The sequence below is a fragment of the Oncorhynchus mykiss genome, chromosome 13 (assembly GCF_057628025.1).
Source record: "Oncorhynchus mykiss isolate SJ-2025 chromosome 13, ASM5762802v1, whole genome shotgun sequence".
Classification (NCBI taxonomy): Eukaryota; Metazoa; Chordata; class Actinopteri; order Salmoniformes; family Salmonidae; genus Oncorhynchus; species Oncorhynchus mykiss.
This window is the reverse complement of record NC_143034.1, coordinates 41,140,073-41,161,009: the sequence shown is the minus strand read 5'-3', so window position 1 is coordinate 41,161,009 and position 20,937 is coordinate 41,140,073. Positions and strand designations below refer to the sequence as shown.

Genomic DNA, 20,937 nt, shown 5'->3' with positions numbered 1-20,937 from the left:
AATGTAGAAAATAGTAAAAATAAAGAAAAACCCTTGAATGAGTACTGAAGGTGTGTCCAAACTTTTGACTGGTACTGTGTACAGTGCATTGCGAAAGTATTCGGCCCCCTTGAACTTTGCAGCCTTTTGCCACATTTCAGGCTTCAAACATAAAGATATAAAACTGTATTTTTTTGTGAAGAATCAACAACAACAATCATGAAGTGGAACGACATTTATTGGATATTTCAAACTTTTTTAACAAATCAAAAACTGAAAAATTGGGCATGCAAAATTATTCAGCCCCCTTAAGTTAATACTTTGTAGCGCCACCTTTTGCTGCGATTACAGCTGTAAGTCGCTTGGGGTATGTCTCTATCAGTTTTGCACATCGAGAGACTGAAATTGTTTCCCATTCCTCCTTGCAAAACAGCTCGAGCTCAGTGAGGTTGGATGGAGAGCATTTGTGAACAGCAGTTTTCAGTTCTTTCCACAGATTCTCGATTGGATTCAGGTCTGGACTTTGACTTGGCCATTCTAACACCTGGATATGTTTATTTTCGAACCATTCCATTGTAGATTTTGCTTTATGTTTTGGATCATTGTCTTGTTGGAAGACAAATCTCCGTCCCAGTCTCAGGTCTTTTGCAGACTCCATCAGGAGTTTATTCTTCCAGAATGGTCCTGCATTTGGCTCCATCCATCTTCCCATCAATTTTAACCATCTTCCCTGTCCCTGCTGAAGAAAAGCAGGCCCAAACCATGATGCTGCCACCACCATGTTTGACAGTGGTGGTGGGTGATGTGTTCAGGGTGATGAGCTGTGTTGCTTTTACGCCAAACATAACGTTTTGCATTGTTGCCAAAAAGTTCAATTTTGGTTTCATCTGATCAGAGCACCTTCTTCCACATGTTTGGTGTGTCTCCCAGGTGGCTTGTGGCAAACGTTAAACGACACTTTTTATGGATATCTTTAAGAAATGGCTTTCTTCTTGCCACTCTTCCATAAAGGCCAGATTTGTGCAATATACGACTGATTGTTGTCCTATGGACAGAGTCTCCCACCTCAGCTGTATATCTCTGCAGTTCATCCAGAGTGATCATGGGCCTCTTGGCTGCATCTCTGATCAGTCTTCTCCTTGTATGAGCTGAAAGTTTAGAGGGACGGCCAGGTCTTGGTAGATTTGCAGTGGTCTGATACTCCTTCCATTTCAATATTATCGCTTGCACAGTGCTCCTTGGGATGTTTAAAGCTTGGGAAATCTTTTTGTATCCAAATCCGGCTTTAAACTTCTTCACAACAGTATCTCGGACCTGCCCGGTGTGTTCCTTGTTCTTCATGATGCTCTCTGCGCTTTTAACGGACCTCTGAGACTATCACAGTGCAGGTGCATTTATACGGAGACTTGATTACACACAGGTGGATTGTATTTATCATCATTAGTAATTTAGGTCAACATTGGATCATTCAGAGATCCTCACTGAACTTCTGGAGAGAGTTTGCTGCACTGAAAGTAATTTTTCAGTTTTTGATTTGTTAAAAAAGTTTGAAACATCCAATAAATGTCATTCCACTTCATGATTGTGTCCCACTTGTTGTTGATTCTTCACAAAAAAATACAGTTTTATATCTTTATGTTTGAAGCCTGAAATGTGGCAAAAGGTCGCAAAGTTCAAGGGGGCCGAATACTTTCGCAATGCACTGTATATACGGGTACTGTGTATATAATGTATACGTCCAAAAATGGATGTAGCAACTACAGATTGCCCATTTAAGTCTATCAAAAGTTTGCGATTTTGGGAAAGTGTCCATTAGGCCTACAGTATAGATTTTTTATTTCATCAGCATGAATTAGATAGAGCAATAAATGCCCCACTTTTATTCCATAGGCCTGGATTCGCGCTTTGCAGTTGTTGCAAGAGCACATTTTACACTGGCTGTCCACTGATTTCATAAACAATGATTGATAGGCAGCTTAAACTTCTTGAATTCAGCCATTATTGAGTTCAAATACAAATGTAGATTTGTGAAAAGCCATCCACAGCAAAAAGATAAATGAGAGAGCAGCAGTGTGATTCACATCCATGCTCTATGTAGATATCAATAATAAGTGATATCTGTATCGCCGTAGATTACACACTGCTGTCATCCTTACCTCCAAGCATTTATTCAAGTTGGCTAATCTTTGGATGCCGACAACAGCATTGGAAGACATAGCTTGGACTGTAGTCTACAAAAGCCTATTCCAGCTCTTTTCCCACAATCCATCAAACACATTTAGTGTGTCATTATAGTGGTCTCTGACTTATGGTCAGACTCGCTCAGGTGGAACAAACTTAAACTTGCGCCTTTTTTTCAATGCTTTAGGCAAGACCCAGATGCAGACAGTTTTAAAGTAACAAAAGTTTAAAACTAGAACAGAGGGCAGGCAAAACGACAGGTCAAGGGCAGGCAGAGTTCAGTAATCCAGATCAGAGTCCAAAAGGTACAGAACGGCAGGCAGTCTCAGGGTCAGGGCAGACAGAGGTCAATAATCCAGTGTGGTGGGACAAGGTACAGAACGGCAGGCTCAGGGTCAGGGCAGGCAGAATGGTCAAAACCGGGAAAACTCTAAGCAGCCATGAGCAACAGGAACACCGCTGGTAGGCTTGACGAACAAAACTAACTGGCAACAGATAATGAGGGGAGGTGGGAGACACCTTGTTGTGGGTGGAGACAAGCACAAAGACAGGTGAAACAGATCAGGGTGTGACAGACTCAATGACTTGTATTGTACCTTTTACCCTCTGAGTGCACTTCAGAAGGTCAGTCAAGCATGCTGGCAGTGTCTTACCCCATTTCTCCTCTTTTACACATCCTCCACCTCTCATCTGGCCAACATTACAATACTGTTTAAGTGGGCCACTAGATTAGTCCATTATTTATGGTACATGACTTCCTGCAAGTTGGTGTGGGAGGAATCAGCTTGCTTCCAACAAAAGCAGTCAAACATTTACCTACCTTGATTTGGATCTCTCTAGTTCACTTCTAATGGGGTTGGTTGCTATCTCAGGTATAGGAGATGCGGAAGATGCAGGTTGTGCGCACGCACACGCACGCACACACACACACACACACACACACACACACACACACAAACACACACACACACACACACACTATAATAGAGGCACCCATTTAGCAGTACCTGTAAGTTAACTTGTACTGTATGTCATATGTGACTACTGCTCTGTTGTGATCCTTGTAGATTAAATACATCAAGGGAAATGCCTACACAGTTTTTTTTCACCAAGTGTTATTGCTCTCATTGGCTGGACATGGGAATGTGTTCTCTCATGCAGCTCCACTAGCTACATGAGTTTAAGCCTCTATTGTGTGTTTCCAGGGTCGTTAGTGAAGGAAGCTGCTCAACCAAAGGAAGGATATGTTAGCCTAGGTGCAATAAGCTCTACACTTGATAGACTTCTGTGAAGTTTCCTCAAACAATATTTATTTTCTCTCTCTTAGGGGAAAAGAAAGTTACGTGACTTCCTTGCATGGTCATGCGTGTGTGACTCAATCCCTCGCCGTCACTCTCCAGAATGAAAATTGAGGGAAAGGCTGAGAAAAGGATTATCCTCTTTTCTTTGCAGGGAGACATTCCTCACCGCTCTGTCACTTTCCTCTGAGACAAATTAGGTACCTTGAACTGGGAAAGTCATGAGATATATATGCATCACCTAGTCCTCCTTATGAACTACTGAGCTTTTTTGAATTCCCAAGCCCGATATCTGATTACAATTAAAATAGTTGAGCTGTGGACAGATCCTTCAAGTTATATTATGACATATAACATAAGTGTGTGTGTGTGTGTGTGTGTGTGTGTGTGTGTGTGTGTGTGTGTGTGTGTGTGTGTGTGTGTGTGTGTTAGACACCGACAAGGCGAGAAAGAGAGCCAAGCTTTTAATCATAATTCAAGAGCTAGCATGTTTACTGTTTTCCCAAAATTAGGTATTGTGTAAATGTAACACACCCTACTATACTATGCCAAATTGACAAACTGGACATAGGCGACACTGACAGTGACTCTCATGCAACAAAAGAACATCCCACAACTATGACCGAAATATAACGCATGGCAAGACTGTGCAAGGTTGCAGATGTAGTGCATTTCATTTACAATAGTACATTTAATCACACAATTTTACCGTTAGATTTTTGTTGTTGGTTACAATAGATTTGACAGCATCCATTGACTTGTCCATAATATATGTATGTATGCCATTCTTCTCTCCGAACTTGACTTCCTGGAAGAACAGCTGAGTGTACTGTAAAGCTGAGGATGTCCCATGGACCGTAAGCAAGCATTATTTAGTGTACATTCCGGTCCCTGGACTCCTGTGTCATCTAAATGGGGACTGGAGGGACAAAGGGCCACCTCCATGGTAGCAGCTGGTTCTATGTCAGGGATTTGTGCTCTATAGAATGTAGAGCACTGACTGACCAGGCAAAAATCTTGACATAAAGTATAGTTGAGATTCAACATGGGGCCAACTAAATATCAAGACTGGCCTTGTCTTTATGGATTCTCCCGGGAAAAAAAATGGCGTTACCTCACAAAGCTCTTTCATGTGTCGTATGAAGTACTGTACTCCAAGTCTAGAATAGAATATAAGTAATGTATCCTAGAGCTAATTAATTTTAATTGTGCCTAATGATGAAGCTCAATTGAATTCAAAGGCGGTGTAGGAGGTGAGTCATCCCATTTCAACCTATTATAACCTTGTTTTGTTGTTGTCATTGAGTATTCACTCCATCTGCAACCTTTCCATGCAACGCTTGCTCAATGTAAAGTGATAATATCATCATTCATCCACAGTAAATGGCAGCACTTCATCTAGATATCAATGACAGTTGTTTTCAACCTCTGGAGGCTATCAAGAACTGATTTACTATGACGCTGTTTTTCTATCCTCTATTGTTTTCAATTTTTCCAGTTCCTACTTTTTAGTTTTTGAATATGTTTTTTTATACCAGTTCAGCTTTTTACAGAGTGTACCCTGTTCATAGCATTTCTAGTGAGTTATTCAGTTATATAATGATGGGGAGGCAATAACCACATTTCGCAGCTGTCTCTGCAGACTAGAAAGAGTATTGACTGCTGATGATATGTATTAACTGCTGCTATTTCATACTGCAGGAGTAAAGGCTTTCCAAGCTCAACAGCCTTCTTAGAGTGAAATGGCTATAAGGAAGAGAGAAAAAAGAGGCAGATGGTCACTGACATTGATCCACAGTTTTGGAAAAGGAGGAAGACTTGATTGCACGTATTCAGAGCAGGACTGGTTCAGGCTTGGTTATAAACAGTCCTTGACTATATCGTACTTTATAAGCTTTTTTGAAGGTCTTATTTTGACCTTTAGGAAAGCATGGCTATACAAAACCATGGCTATATTCTGACCAAAGGCAATGAAATGCATATATGTGATAATCAAACGATAAATCTTGGTGATGCTGAATGCAGTTCAGACATAGTCCAGACATTGGCCTATACCAAACTGAAGGCTTGGGAACTGGGGACCACTGACCAGCTGTTTGTGTCTGTACATCCTGCCTAAATCCTGGCCATTTCACAATAAATATCAAATCAAATTTAGAACACAAATCATTGAAATATTAATATGGATGGTTTCCTGAAGTAATGTTGACAGCGAATATCTACAGAGTACTCTTCACCTGCGAGCCAACTCATTTTTAACAGAAAAAGTCATTTCCTAAGCTGACAAGTGAAGCATCTCAGCTATCAGGAAGCTCACGAATGAAACCATTCATATCTCGCCTCACACTCAATCCAAAGGGAAGGCCATGGTTTCAACAATATCCCCTTCCTTGTTTGTCTTCCAATTCTCCAGCTTAGATTAGGAGTATTGTAGTTCCAGAGTACTCTCCTAACTTTCCATTGAAACTCATCTTTCAATCATTTTCATTTATTTTTTAGATTTTCATATCCATCTTCTCTTCTTCTCCTCACATTTTCACAAAACTTGACATGCACAGTTTTAAAAGGACACAATTGCCAGTGAGTTGTTATTCAGTGTTACGGGCATGTTTATATTCCATAGGAATTCATTGTAGCTGTATATTCTTAAAATTATGATAATGAATAGTATTTATAAACCAAAAAACTGAATACTTTTCAAAGCTTTCAATTAGCTCCATAAACACACAGCATGCTTCAAAAAGAGTCATGGGGGAAAACAATAAATATGGATGGTTCTCCTATTGGTTTATTTCTCGGAGACAGTCTGCGAGGTGCCAGCCAGCAGACCAATAGCTGTGTTTACACAGTAAGCACAATTCTAATCTTTTTCCAATAAATGGTATTTTGACCAATCAGATCAGTTCTTTTGACAATAATTGGACAAAATATATGATTCGCGCTGCTAACGCAGCCTTAGAGCAGGGGTAAGTGGGGAGGCGTCACACACCAGTAGCCCTTCTTACTGTAAGATGCTGCATAAGCAGGTTGAAACAGTGAATGATAAAAATGTGCTGAATCCATTTGAATCCTTCCGCGTGACTCGTGTCTGATACAGGTGAGAAAGGTCAGTTAAGTTCGTACCAAAGATCCTGCGAATGATCATGCTCAGTATTCTGTTGCTTGTGGGTTTTCGTTGCTTAGTTTCTGTGAATGCAGAGGATAGTAAGGTGGTTGTCTCCTATTGGCTGTTGAGATTTACAATCATCACGGCTTGCCTTTCATCTCCCAAGATCTTTCTAGAATTAAGTCTGCATGTTAAGTCTATGTGTCTGAAATAGTACCCTAGGGTGGTATGGTCCCTGGTCAAATGTGCACTATACTTGGAATAGGGTTCCATTTCACATGCATACATAGACTCCCACAGCCTATGCTATCCTAGCCTAGATCCCTGGTCAAAAGTAGTGAGCAATAAAAGGAAAAGGGTGCCATTTTGGACTTTTTTCCAAGCACAGAGATCATGGAAAAGGCCACCATGGGATGAGGAGGTATAATCCCAAGGGCCGAAGCTAGAAGATAGAGCACAAAGCTGAAGGCTTGAAACTGATGAACGGCTAAGAGGTCACGCAAATGGTGACACTGACTGTTAAAATCAGACTCAATGGCCACCTGGGAATATAGAGTCTTTCATTAATTTAATTCTCTCCGTTCGTAAAAGGGGTTCCCGAGTGGCGTAGCCGTCTAGGGCACTGCATCTCAGTGCTAGTGGTATCACTACAGACACCCTGGTTGAAATCCAGGTTGTATCACAGCCAGCTGTGATTGGGAGTCCCATAGGGCAGTGCACAATTGGCCCAGTGTTGTCTGGGTTTGGCTGGTGTAGGCCTTCATCGTAAATAAGAATTTGTAATTGAATGTGGGAAGCTTGTGGAAGGCTACCCAAAATGTTTGACCCAATAATTTGTATTAGGATTAAATATCAGGAATTGTGAAAAACTGAGTTTAAATGTGGCTATGGGGTATGTAAAATTCCAACTTCAACTTAATTTTTTATTTATTTTTATTTCACCTTCATTTAACCAGGTAGGCTAGTTGAGAACAAGTTCTTATTTACAATTGCGACCTGGCCAAGATAAAGCATAACAGTGTGAACAGACAGCAACACAGAGTTACGCATGTAGTAAACAATAAACAAGTCAATAACACAGAATTATGATTTTTTTTGTATTAAAAAATAGTCTACATACATTGTGTGCAAAAGGCATGAGGTAGGCGAATAATTACAATTTAGCAGATTAACACTGGAGTGATAAATGATAAGATGGTCATGTGCTGGTGTGCAAAAGAGCAGAAAAGTAAATAAATATAAACAGTATGGGGATGAGGTAGGTGAATTGGGTGGGCTATTTACCAATGGACTATGTACAGCTGCAGCGATCGGTTAGCTGCTCAGATAGCAGATGTTTAAAGTTGGTGAGGGAGATAAAAGTCTCCAACAATTTTTGCAATTCATTCCAGTCACAGGCAGCAGAGAACTGGATGGAAAGGCGGCCAAATGAGGTGTTGGCTTTAGGGATGATCAGTGAGATACACCTGCTGGAGCGCGTGCTACAGGTGGGTGTTGCCATCGTGACCAGTGAACTGAGATAAGGCGGAGCTTTACCTAGCATGGACTTGTAGATGACCTGGAGCCAGTGGGACTGGCGGCGAATATGTAGCGAGGGCCAGCCGACTAGAGCATACAGGTCGCAGTGGTGGGTGGTATAAGGTGCTTTAGTAACAAAGCGGATGGCACTGTGATAAACCTTATCCAGTTTGCTGAGTGGAGTGTTGGAAGCTATTTTGTAGATGACATCGCCGAAGTCGAGGATTGGTAGGATAGTCAGTTTTACTAGGGTATGTTTGGCGGCGTGAGTGAAGGAGGCTTTGTTGCGAAATAGAAAGCTGACTCTAGATTTGATTTTGGATTGGAGATGTTTGATATGAGTCTGGAAGGAGAGTTTACAGTCTAGCCAGGCACCTAGGTACTTATAGATGTCCACATATTCTAGATCGGAACCATCCAGGGTGGTGATGCTAGTCGGGCGTGCGGGTGCAGGCAGCGAACGGTTGAAAAGCATGCATTTGGTTTTACTAGTGTTTAAGAGCAGTTGGAGGCCACGGAAGGAGTGTTGTATGGCATTGAAGCTCGTTTGGAGGTTAGGTAGCACAGTGTCCAAGGAAGGGCCAGAAGTATAAAGAATGGTGTCTTCTGCGTAGAGGTGGATCAGGGAATCGCCCGCAGCAAGAGCAACATCATTGATATATACAGAGAAAAGAGTCGGCCCAAGAATTAAACCCTGTGGCACCCCCATAGAGACTGCCAGAGGACCGGACAACATGCCCTCCGATTTGACACACTGAACTCTGTCTGCAAAGTAGTTGGAGAACCAGGCAAGGCAGTCATTAGAGAAACCGAGGCTACTGAGTCTGCCGATAAGAATATGGTGATTGACAGAGTCGAAAGCCTTGGCCAGCTCGTTGAAGATGGCTGCACAGTACTGTCTTTTATCGATGGCGGTTATGATATCGTTTAGTACCTTGTGCGTGGCTGAGGTGCACCCGTGACCGGCTCGGAAACCAGATTGCACAGCGGAGAAGGTACGGTGGGATTCGAGATGGTCAGTGATCTGTTTGTTGACTTGGCTTTCGAAGACCTTAGATAGGCAGGGCAGGATGGATACAGGTCTGTAACAGTTTGGGTCCAGGGTGTCTCCCTCTTTGAAGAGGGGGATGACCGCGGAGGCTTTCCAGTCCTTGGGGATCTCAGATGATATGAAAGAGAGGTTGAACAGGCTGGTAATAGGGGTTGCGACAATGGCGCCAGAGGGTCCAGATTGTCAAGCCCAGCTGATTTGTACGGGTCCAGGTTTTGCAGCTCTTTCAGAACATCTGCTATCTGGATTTGGGTAAAGGAGAAGCTGGGGAGGCTTGGGGAGTAGCTGCGGGGGGGGGGGGGGTTAGAGCTACAGGATGCAAATTTCTGCTTGAAAAAGCTGGCCTTTGCTTTCCTGACTGACTGCGTGTATTGGTTCCAGACTTCCCTGAACAGTTGCATATCGCGGGGACTATTCGATGCTATTGCAGTCCGCCACAGAATGTTTTTGTTCTGGTCGAGGGAAGTCAGGTCTGGAGTGAACCAGGGGCTATATCTGTTCTTAGTCCATTTTTGAATGGATCATGCTTATCTAATGGTGAGGAAGTTACTTTTAAAGATTGACCAGGCATCCTCAACTGACGATATGAGGTCAATATCCTTCCAGGATACCCGAGCCAGGTCGATTAGAAAGGCCTGCTCGCAGAAGTGTTTTAGGGTGCGTTTGACAGTGATTAGGGGTGGTCGTTTGACTGCAGACCCGTAGCGGATACAGGCAATGAGGCAGTTATCGTTGAGATCCTGATTGAAGACAACGGAGGTGTATTTGGAAGGCCAGTTGGTCAGGATAACGTCTATGAGGGTGCCCTTGTTTACAGATTTAGGGTTGTACTTGGTGAGTTCCTTGATGATTTGTGTGAGATTGAGGGCATCTAGCTTAGATTGTAGGACTGCCGGGGTGTTAAGCACATCCCAGTTTAGGTCACCTAAGAGAACAAACTCTGAAGCTAGATGGGGGGCGATCAATTCACAAATGGTGTCCAGGGCACAGCTGGGAGCTGAGGGGGGTCGGTAGCAGGTGGCAACAGTGAGAGATTTATTTCTGGAGAGATTAATTTTTAAAATTAGAAGTTCGAACTGTTTGGGTATGCACCTGGAAAGTATGACATTACTTTGCAGGCTATCTCTGCAGTAGACTGCAACTCCTCCCCCTTGGGCAGTTCTATCTTGACGGAAAATGTTATAGTTGGGTATGTAAATCTCAGAATTTTTGGTGGCCTTCCTAAACCAGGATTCAGACACAGCAAGGACATCAGGGTTGGCAGAGTGTGCTAAATCAGTGAGTAAAACTGTAGCACCAAAAAGGGTTCCCCTATGACAGGGGTGTCAAATTCATTTCTTGGAGGGCCTAGGAAGACCAAGACAACCAGGTGAGAGGAGTTCCTTTCTAATCTGTGACCTTAATTGATCATTCATGTCAAAGGGAGGGTTGAAAACCCGCAGACACTCAGCCCTCCGTGGAATGAGTTTGACACATGTGCCCTATGGGGACAAACCAAAGAACCCTGTATGGTTCTACTTAGCACCTTTTTTTTCTAAAAGTGTAGCTGTATGGTCTATCTTATGTCTACATCTACTCTGTGGTCCAATCCACAAACACAGTACATTCACTCGGGACTGGGGACCTTTTGACTGCGTGTTCTGTGTGTTCTGCTTTTGTAGGACTCTTCTAAATTTACCTTTTATAGTTTGGGTTTTCAATGTCTCATAGTAACCCTGAATGAGGTTCCTTCAGCTGTGAGGCATCTCCTCTGCACTTCCAATGCACTGTGCACAATGAACTGTAATATCAGGGTTCTCAGAATATCACAAACTATAGAGATAGCCGTTGAAGCAGAAACACCCATGAATATCTTAGCCTCCATTTGGACACTATAGGTGCTCTAAAATGTATACCATTTCAAAATATAATGCTTTTCTGTGAATCCCCGTAGTATCATTGAAGCCTCATCTTCCGAGAATGAGAAATATTTGTGATAGAATGCAAATACTTCTGACCTCAGAAGACCTACTGATTTTAAATGAGTGTCTATGTTTCGGTCTAACTAACTGCCATACATTTTCTGTTTGTTTAATTATGCAATATTTAAAAAATACAATTTTTTTATCCATTAGGACATGCTTTGGATTAGGAAATAATATAATTCAATGAAATGAAGAATTCCTCAGCTTGGACTCATAGTCTACACGTAAAATAGTAAACATAAATCCAGGACACTCAAATTATTATGTTAAGTTACGTTTGTTATGGTTAAATAAGACATACGTTTCTTTAAGGCAAAAACAAAAGTAGTGTTGTTGGAGTGGATAAGTGGGTGTATAATGCAAACATCTAGCACACCAAAGGTTGCTTGTTTTAATGTCATCACAGACAACTTTAGCTAATTAGACATTTTGCAACTACTTACAATATTTACATATTTCGCAGCTGCTTAGCATGTTAGCTAACCCTTCACCTAATCCTAACCCTTTGACATTTATGAACACAGTGATCCTTCTACAGTGGCCCCTGCAGTGTACTCTCAATCCGGGGTGTGTCGACTACCATCATTCACTTCCAAAAGTTTACTCGAAAGACGAGTGAACCATCCCTTTACCTCATTTTGTTATAACATCTTTGGTCTGACAGACATTTACATGACACCCAGAATGCATTGTCTGATGTCAATAAACATGGCTCCACACATACTGTATCTGGCAATTATCTTAGAATTAGCTCATAATAATCCGTACAACCTTCAAAAGATTTAACATTACAAACTATGCAAGAATTGGAATGCATGATTTGTCAACGGTACTTGAAAACTTTTTTTCATGTCAGTATTGCCTTGTAACTTAAGCTTTCTGTTTTGCACAGTACCAGTCAAACGTTTGGGCCACCTTCTCATTCTAGGGTTTTTCTTTATTTTTACTATTTTTTACATTAGTGATTAGTGATAATAGTGAAGACATCAAAACTATGAAATAACACATATGGAATCATATAGTAACTAAGAAAGTGTTAAACAAATCAAAATATATTTTGTATTCGACTTTCTTCAAAGTAGCCACCCTTTGCCTTGATTACAGATTTGCATGGGAGTTACTCCCCAAATACAGGTGTATAAAGGAAGACTCGAGGCTGTAATCGCTGCAAAAGGTGCTTTAACCTGTCTACGATACTGGTTCCCAATTGGGGATCAACCCTCCCACGTTCAGCTGAAACGGTGGCGCATGGAACGCAAAAATATTCTTAAAAATATTTAACCTCCACACATTAACAAGTCCAATAGCTCAAATGAAAGATAAACACCTTGTTCATCTAGCCAGCAAGTCAGATTTCTAAAATGTTTTACGGCGAAAACATAGCACATATATATGTAAAACCACCACCAGACACAGCTCATTTGAATAGCCAAAACATGCAATCAACAAACGCAGGATTAAAAAATAAATCGCTCACTAACCTTTTGAAAATCTTCATCAGATGATAGTAATATGACATGTTACACAGTACATATTTTTTTTTTCAATAATATGCCATTTATATCCATAAATGTCCATTTACAGTGAGTTCACGTTCAGAAATTACTCAAAAAAGCCCGCAGGAAATCTATGTAGCGCGGCAAGATAACGTAAATAGACATCATAAACTTTGACTAAATATACATGTTCTACATGTAGTTAGAAAGATACACTGCTTCTTTATGCAACCGCTGTGTTAGATTTATTTTTAACGTTACAGAAATCTATTCCATATGCTGAGACAGCGCTCAGTTCCAAGCTACATTTCTACGTAATGTTGGAGTCAACAGAAACACAGATTTAAGCATAAATATTCCCTTACCTTCGATGGTCTTCGTTCAGAATGTTCTGGAAGGCTTCATACTTACCCAATACATCGTTTGGTTTCAAGTCTTGCGTCTTTGTATTAGCTACTGCTAATAACATCAGCTGAAATGCACCCAAAACGTCCTCTGGTCCGGAAAAGTTGCGCATCAAAACTTCAAAATTACATATTATATGTCGACTAAACAGGTCAAACTAAGTGCAGAAGCAAGCTTTATGATGTTTTAGACACGCAAAACAAACTTCAATTCAATCGGCCATCGTCTGCCCTTCTCCTGAGTGCTGGAACAAAGGAATGGCTGGGACCAATTCGCGCCCATACGCACAGCCTATTCTCTCGTGGCACGCACTAATTTCACTCCCATAGGGTCAATTCTCGCGGGATTTGAACGATTCAAAGCTCTACTGAAAGAGGACATCTAGCGGAAGAGATAGAAAGTCTCCCCAGAATCATAACTGGTTGGGAAGGGTGGGGGCCATGATGTCAAAGTTGCTCCAACTTTCATGGCCACAAAAACTAGTTTGGAAGAATGCCTGCCCTGTGAGTTCTGCTATACTTACAGACATAATTCCAACGGTTTTAGAATCTTTAGAGTGTTTTCTATCCAATAATAATTTTTATTTGCATATATTAGCAATTTTTGACAGATTTTTTTTCCAGTTTACTAGGGGTACCCAATCTCTCCAAAGGGGGCGTATGTCTGCCATATGGGTCTGAATACTTAATTAAGTAAATGTTATATTTCAATTTTTAGTTTTTACTAAATTAGCAAAAATGTCAAAACTTTGTTTGCTTTGTCGTTATAGGGTATTGTGTGTACATTAATGAGGAGGAAAACCTGGTTTAATCCATTTTAGAATAAGGCTGTAAAGTAACAAAATGTGGAAAAAGTCAAGGGATCTGAATACTTTCTGAATGCACTTTATCATACTCATTGAAGTGTCCCAGATCTACATTTACTATGTCTGCCCTTGAGTCCAAGTTAAACTCCAAGTATCCGCCCAGCAGTATTTATCAGACAACCACAAGACCTCTGTGTTATTCCTAACTACATGAGTAGAACATTAGCAGGTTTGCTTTTTCCAGCATCTATACATAAAATGCAAGGCAGCAGGAAGGGGAAAAACTCTCTCACTGTTGAAGTAGCATCCACTGAACAATTGGGGCAGTCCCAAAACTCAAAGGTGTTATCCAGCAACAACATGCATTATTGAGGAATTCATCAACACCTGGTAGCTTGGAAAGTTTTAACTATTTATTGAGTTATACAACATTTATTTGTACAGTATGGCCATTGTGATATTCAGAGTCAGGAGTTCAAAGGGGAATTATACAGTATCAGGAGTTCACATAGGAAATACACATTACAAGCACACCAAGACAGTCGTGAAGTGGGCACAACAAAACCTACTCCCCCTCAGGAGACTGAGGGGATTTGGTATGGGTCCTCGGATCCTTGAGGGGTTCTGCAGCTGTGCCATTGGGAGCTTTGGTTGCATTGCTGCCTGGTGTGGCAACTATTCGGCCTCCGACCGCAGGGCACTACAGAGGGTAGTGCGAACAGCCCAGTATATCACTGGGGCCAGGATTCCTGTCATCCAGGACCTCTAAACTAGGCGGTGTCAGAGGATGGCCCTGGAAATTGTCGAGGACTCCGGCCACCCTAGTCATGGACTGTGCTCTAAGCTACCGCATTGCAAGTGGTACCGGAGTGCCAAGTCTAGGTCCAAGAGGCATCTAAACTCTTCTTACCTCCAAGCCCCCCCACCCTCTTTACACCACTGCTACTCTCTCTTGTCATCTATGCATAGTCACTTTAATAACTCTACCTACATGTACAGTAAGGAAAAAAGTATTTGATTCCCTGCTGATTTTGTACATTTGCCAACTGACAAAGAAATTATAAGTTTATAATTTTAATGGTAGGTTTATTTGAACAATGAGAGACAGAATAACAAAAAAATCCAGAAATAAACATGTTATAAATTGATTTGCATTTTAATGAGGGAAATAAGTATTTGACCCCCTCTCAATCAGAAAGACTTCTGGCTCCCAGGTGTCTTTTCTACAGGTAACAAACTGAAATTAGGAGCACACTCTTAAAGGGAGTACTCCTAATCTCAGCTTGTTACCTGTATAAAAGACACCTGTCCACAGAAGCAATCAATCAGATTCCAAACTCTCCACCATGGCCAAGACCAAAGAGCTCTCCAAGGATGTCAGGGACAAGATTGTAGACCTACACAAGGCTGTAATGGGCTACAATACCATTGCCACGCAGCTTGGTGAGAAGGTGACAACAGTTGGTGCGATTATTCGCAAATGGAAGAAACACAAAAGAACTGTCAATCTCCCTCGGCCTGGGGCTCCATGCACACACCTGTCCATATAAGGTCCCAAAGCTGACAGTGCATATTAGAGCAAAAATTAAGCCATGAGGTCTAAGGAATTGTCTGTAGAGCTCCAAGAAAGGATTGTCGAAGCACAGATCTGGGGAAGGGTACCAAAAATGTTCTGCAACATTGAAGTTCCCCAAGAACACAGTCGCCTCCATCATTCCTAAATGGAAGAAGTTTGGAACCACCGAAACTCTTCCTAGAGCTGGCCGGCAGGCCAAACTGAGCAATCGGGGGAGAAGAGCCTTGGTCAGGGAGGTGACCAAGAACCCAATGGTCACTCTGCAGAGCCCCAGAGTTCCTCTGTGGAGATGGGAGAACCTTCCAGAAGGACAACCATCTATCTCTCTAGCACTCCACCAATCAGGCCTTCATGGTACAGTGGCCAGATAGAAGCCACTCCACAGTAAAAGGCACATGACAGCCCACTTGGAGTTTGCCAAAAGGCACCTAAAGACTCTCAGACCATGAGAAACAAGATTCTCTGGTCTGAATGCCAAGTGTCACATCTGGACAAAACCTGGCACCATCCCAACTGTGAAGAATGATGGTGGCAGCATCATACTGTGGGGATGTTTTTCAGCGGCAGGGACTGGGAGACTAGTCAGGATCGAGGGAAAGATGAACAGAGGAAAGTACAGAGAGAGATCCTTGATGAAACCTGCTCTGGAGCACTCAGGGCCTCAGACTGGAGCGAAGGTTCACCTTCCAACAGGACAACAACCCTAAGCACACAGCCAAGACCACACAGGAGTGGCTTCGGGACAAGTCTCTGAATGTCCTTGAGTGGCCCAGCCAGAGCCCAGACTTTAAATTGATCAAAAATCTCTGGAGAAACCTGAAAATAGCTGTGAAGCAACACTCCCCATCCAACCTGACAGAGCTTTAGAGTATCTGCAGAGAAGAATGGGAGAAACTCCCCAAATACAGGTGTGCCAAGCTAGTAGTGTCATACCTAAGAAGACTCAAGGCTGTAATCGCTGTCAAAGGTGCTTCAACAAAGTACAGAATAAAGGGTCTGAATACTTATAGAAATGTGATATTTAATTTTAAATGTTTTAATAAATTAGCATTTCTAAAAACCTGTTTTTGCTTTGACATTATAGGGTATTGTGTGTCCATTTTAGAATAAGACTAACGTAACAAAATGTGGGAAAAGTCAAGGGGTCTGAATACTTACAGAAGGCACTGTATAGATAGCTATGCTATTTTCTACTCCCAAATATGGGTATTTCTATAAACTAGGGTACCAGTGAGGATTTCCTACACTGGAAAACTTGTTAGAGCTGTTGATAAGTCCTTGATAAAAAAAAGAAGATAATGTAATTACATAAAGATATAAGGGGGATCATAGCTATATTCAATAAAGTCACAAGTTGGTTAAAAACCTGTGTTTACCCCTTTATCATGGTTGGTGTCTTGACGGTTCTATACAAAATCTTGTGATATAAAACATGCATTTTCTGTCCTTGCGTTTATGGCTGTGTATGTTGTCATTATATCATATATTAAGCATTAATCAGTTAGATTAGATATTAGTTACACAATATTTTCACACATCATCATCTGATCCAGGTAGAAATTTCCGAACGTTAGTGGAGTGACAAACAGCTGTTGTGATAGCACATGCAATGCAACAACAGCCCAAGTGCTGGAAAAAAAGGTGTTGGCAATGAAGGTCCAGAATATTTGTCATTCGTTACGCCGGTAAAGAGAGTTTTGCCTGGACCCACGTTGGATCTAAAATCCCTAGCGAATTGATGTTTACCCTCTGTTGTCTACTCAATTTAGGGTTTCGTTAGATTTAACAGAGAAAGTATCAAGGTAATGAGTTCATACTTTCATGTGTTTTTGTGCCTCGGATTGGACACAGAGTCTACTGTGTTCAATTGTGTTGTATAGACTATTTCGCAGCACCCAACGCAATTCCTATGAATTATCCTTTATATAATGACAACACATTACATAGCCTAGTGGGTTTATTGACAATACAATCAAATTGGTCACATACACATGATTAGCAGATGTTATTGCGGGTGTAGCAAAATGCTTGTGCTTCTAGCTTCGACAATGCAGTAATATCTAACAAGTAATATCTAACAAATTACACAAACATATACCCAATACACACAAATATAAGTAGGAATGAATTAAGACTATACAGTGCCTTGCGAAAGTATTCGGCCACCTTGAACTTTGCGACCTTTTGCCACATTTCAGGCTTCAAACATAAAGATATAAAACTGTATTTTTTTGTGAAGAATCAACAACAAGTGGGACACAATCATGAAGTGGAACGACATTTATTGGATATTTCAAACTTTTTTAACAAATCAAAAACTGAAAAATTGGGCGTGCAAAATTATTCAGCCCCTTTACTTTCAGTGCAGCAAACTCTCTCCAGAAGTTCAGTGAGGATCTCTGAATGATCCAATGTTGACCTAAATGACTAATGATGATAAATACAATCCACCTGTGTGTAATCAAGTCTCTGTATGAATGCACCTGCACTGTGATAGTCTCAGAGGTCCGTTAAAAGCGCAGAGAGCATCATGAAGAACAAGGAACACACCAGGCAGGTCCGAGATACTGTTGTGAAGAAGTTTAAAGTCGGATTTGGATACAAAAAGATTTCCCAAGCTTTAAACATCCCAAGGAGCACTGTGCAAGCGATAATATTGAAATGGAAGGAGTATCACACCACTGCAAATCTACCAAGACCTGGCCGTCCCTCTAAACTTTCAGCTCATACAAGGAGAAGACTGATCAGAGATGCAGCCAAGAGGCCCATGATCACTCTGGATGAACTGCAGAGATCTACAGCTGAGGTGGGAGACTCTGTCCATAGGACAACAATCAGTCGTATATTGCACAAATCTGGCCTTTATGGAAGAGTGGCAAGATGAAAGCCATTTCTTAAAGATATCCATAAAAAGTGTAGTTTAAAGTTTGCCACAAGCCACCTGGGAGACACACCAAACATGTGGAAGAAGGTGCTCTGGTCAGATTAAACCAAAATGGAACTTTTTGGCAACAATGCAAAACGTTATGTTTGGCGTAAAAGCAACACAGCTGAACACACCATCCCCACTGTCAAACATGGTGGTGGCAGCATCATGGTTTGGGCCTGCTTTTCTTCAGCAGGGACAGGGAAGATGGATGGGAAGATGGATGGAGCCAAATACAGGACCATTCTGGAAGAAACCCTGATGGAGTCTGCAAAAGACCTGAGACTGGGACGGAGATTTGTCTTCCAACAAGACAATGATCCAAAACATAAAGCAAAATCTACATTGGAATGGTTCAAAAATAAACATATCCAGGTATTAGAATGGCCAAGTCAAAGTCCAGACCTGAATCCAATCGAGAATCTGTGGAAAGAACTGAAAACTGCTGTTCACAAATGCTCTCCATCCAACCTCACTGAGCTCGAGCTGTTTTGCAAGGAGGAATGGGAAAAAATGTCAGTCTCTCGATGTGCAAAACTGATAGAGACATACCCCAAGCGACTTACAGCTGTAATCGCAGCAAAAGGTGGCGCTACAAAGTATTAACTTAAGGGGGCTGAATAATTTTGCACGCCCAATTTTTCAGTTTTTAATTTGTTAAAAAAGTTTGAAATATCCAATAAATGTCGTTCCACTTCATGATTGTGTCCCACTTGTTGTTGATTCTTCACAAAAAAATACAGTCTTATATCTTTATGTTTGAAGCCTGAAATGTGGCAAAAGGTCGCAAAGTTCAAGGGGGCCGAATACTTTCGCAAGGCACTGTATACATATGGAAGAGCGATGTCAGAGCGTAACGGTTTAAGATACAGTAGAATAGTATAGAATACAGTATATACATATGAGATGAGTAATGCAAGATATGTAAACATTATTAAGTGAATGAGATGGTATAGAAAACAGTATACACATATGAGATAGGTAATGCCAGATATGTAAACATTAAGTGGCTAAGACACCATAGAATAGGTTAGAATACAGTATATACGGTTTAACGGTTTAACGGTTTAAGATACAGTAGAATAGTATAGAATACAGTATATACATATGAGATGAGTAATGCCAGATATGTAAACATTAAGTGGCTAAGACACCATAGAATACAGTATGTACATACACTACAGGTCAAAAGTTTTAGAACACCTACTGTACTCATTCAAGGGTTTTTCTTACATTTTTACATTGTAGAATAATAGTGAAGACATCAAAACTATGAAATAACACATATGGAATCATGTAGTAACCAAAAAAGTGTATCAAAATATATTTTATATTTGAGATTATTTAAATAGCCAACCTTTGCATTGATGACAGCTTAACGTTTAAATGGTTTACTCACGTCGGTCACGAACATTAGCCACAACAAATTGGAATTTGTGTAATACACACAAAATGCATTGTGATGAAGATCATGTAATACATATAAAATAGTGGACTTTTTTGTGTGCCTGTCACGAATTTCGAATGTAATTTGTTTCCATTTCACAATAAGCTCTGATAATGTGTTGTTTAAAATTGCAGGTCTAACTGTAACGGCTTTCTTCTGTGGACGAAGGAGAGGACCAAAGCGCAGCGTGGATAGTGTTCAATCATGTTTGATAAAGACGATAAACGGGAACACTACAAAATACAAATGTGAAAAAAAACGAAACAGTTCTGTCTGGTGGAGACACACGAAGACAGAAGACAACCACCCACAAAACCCAACACAAAACAGGCAACCTAAATATGGTTCCCAAACATAGAAATGGGAAAAGTAGACACACAACATAGAACGCTCACGTCCTGACCAACACTAAAACAAAGAAAACACAAAAGAACTATGGTCAGAACTTGACACTAACATGGAAAACAAAATGTATTTGTCATGTTATTTCATTACCAAATTACTTATTCAAAATTCATTATATATGATCTGGTAATGAAATAACATGACAAATACATTTTGTTTTCCATGTTAGACCTGCATTTTTAAACAACACTATCAAAGCTTATTGTGAAACAGAAACAAATTACTTGTGTACATTACACAAATTCCAATTTGTTGTGGCTAATGCTAGCTAGGCTAGGGGTTAAGGTTATGGTTAGGGGTTAGGTTTAAGGTTTAAGATTAGGGCTAGTTAATATGCTAGCTAAATAATTAAAGGGTTAGGAGTTACATTAAAGGGTTAGGGTTAGGGTTAGCTAACATGCTGCAATGTAGCTCAAAATTAGTAAGTAGATGCAAGGTAGATAATTAGAGAAAATTATCTTGGCTTTCCATACAGACCCGTCTATTAAAAAAGGAGCCTAGTTTTTGGTCACTTTCGCATTATAAAAACAGCGATGGTGATATTCAAATAGTGCGATTAATGCTACCGCTATTCATGGATTTATTACGTGTGCCTGCGTCGGCCACATAGGCTACAGAAAAATTGCCATGTATCCATCCAAACTATTTTGATTGGCAATGTCCACATTATTCGCACATATTTTTTTATGTAATAATACTTTCAATATGAAAGCATTGGCAAGGCCCCAAAAAAGTACAAATGTTCTTAGTGGTAATAGCCTCCTTTTTTTTTTGCATGCT

At 40.9% G+C, this 20,937-nt stretch overlaps 1 protein-coding gene across 3 annotated transcripts in view; it reads right to left on the bottom strand.

The window, feature by feature from the left end:
* LOC110486134 (corticotropin-releasing hormone receptor 1) overlaps positions 1-13,141 on the bottom strand; it is a 202,282-nt gene extending 189,141 nt beyond the window's left edge. For 2 of the 3 annotated variants that reach the window (XM_090196204.1, XM_090196205.1), the window contains exon 1: positions 12,959-13,093. Coding sequence is in view for 1 of the 3 variants with exons in the window: in XM_090196203.1 (XP_090052329.1) it covers positions 13,005-13,013 (9 nt within the window). In the remaining 2 variants the exon portion in view is untranslated. Of the gene's footprint in view, positions 1-12,958 lie in introns of all 3 variants that reach the window. The other variant, XM_090196203.1, reaches the window with a different exon arrangement.
* Positions 13,142-20,937: the final 7,796 nt, after the last annotated feature.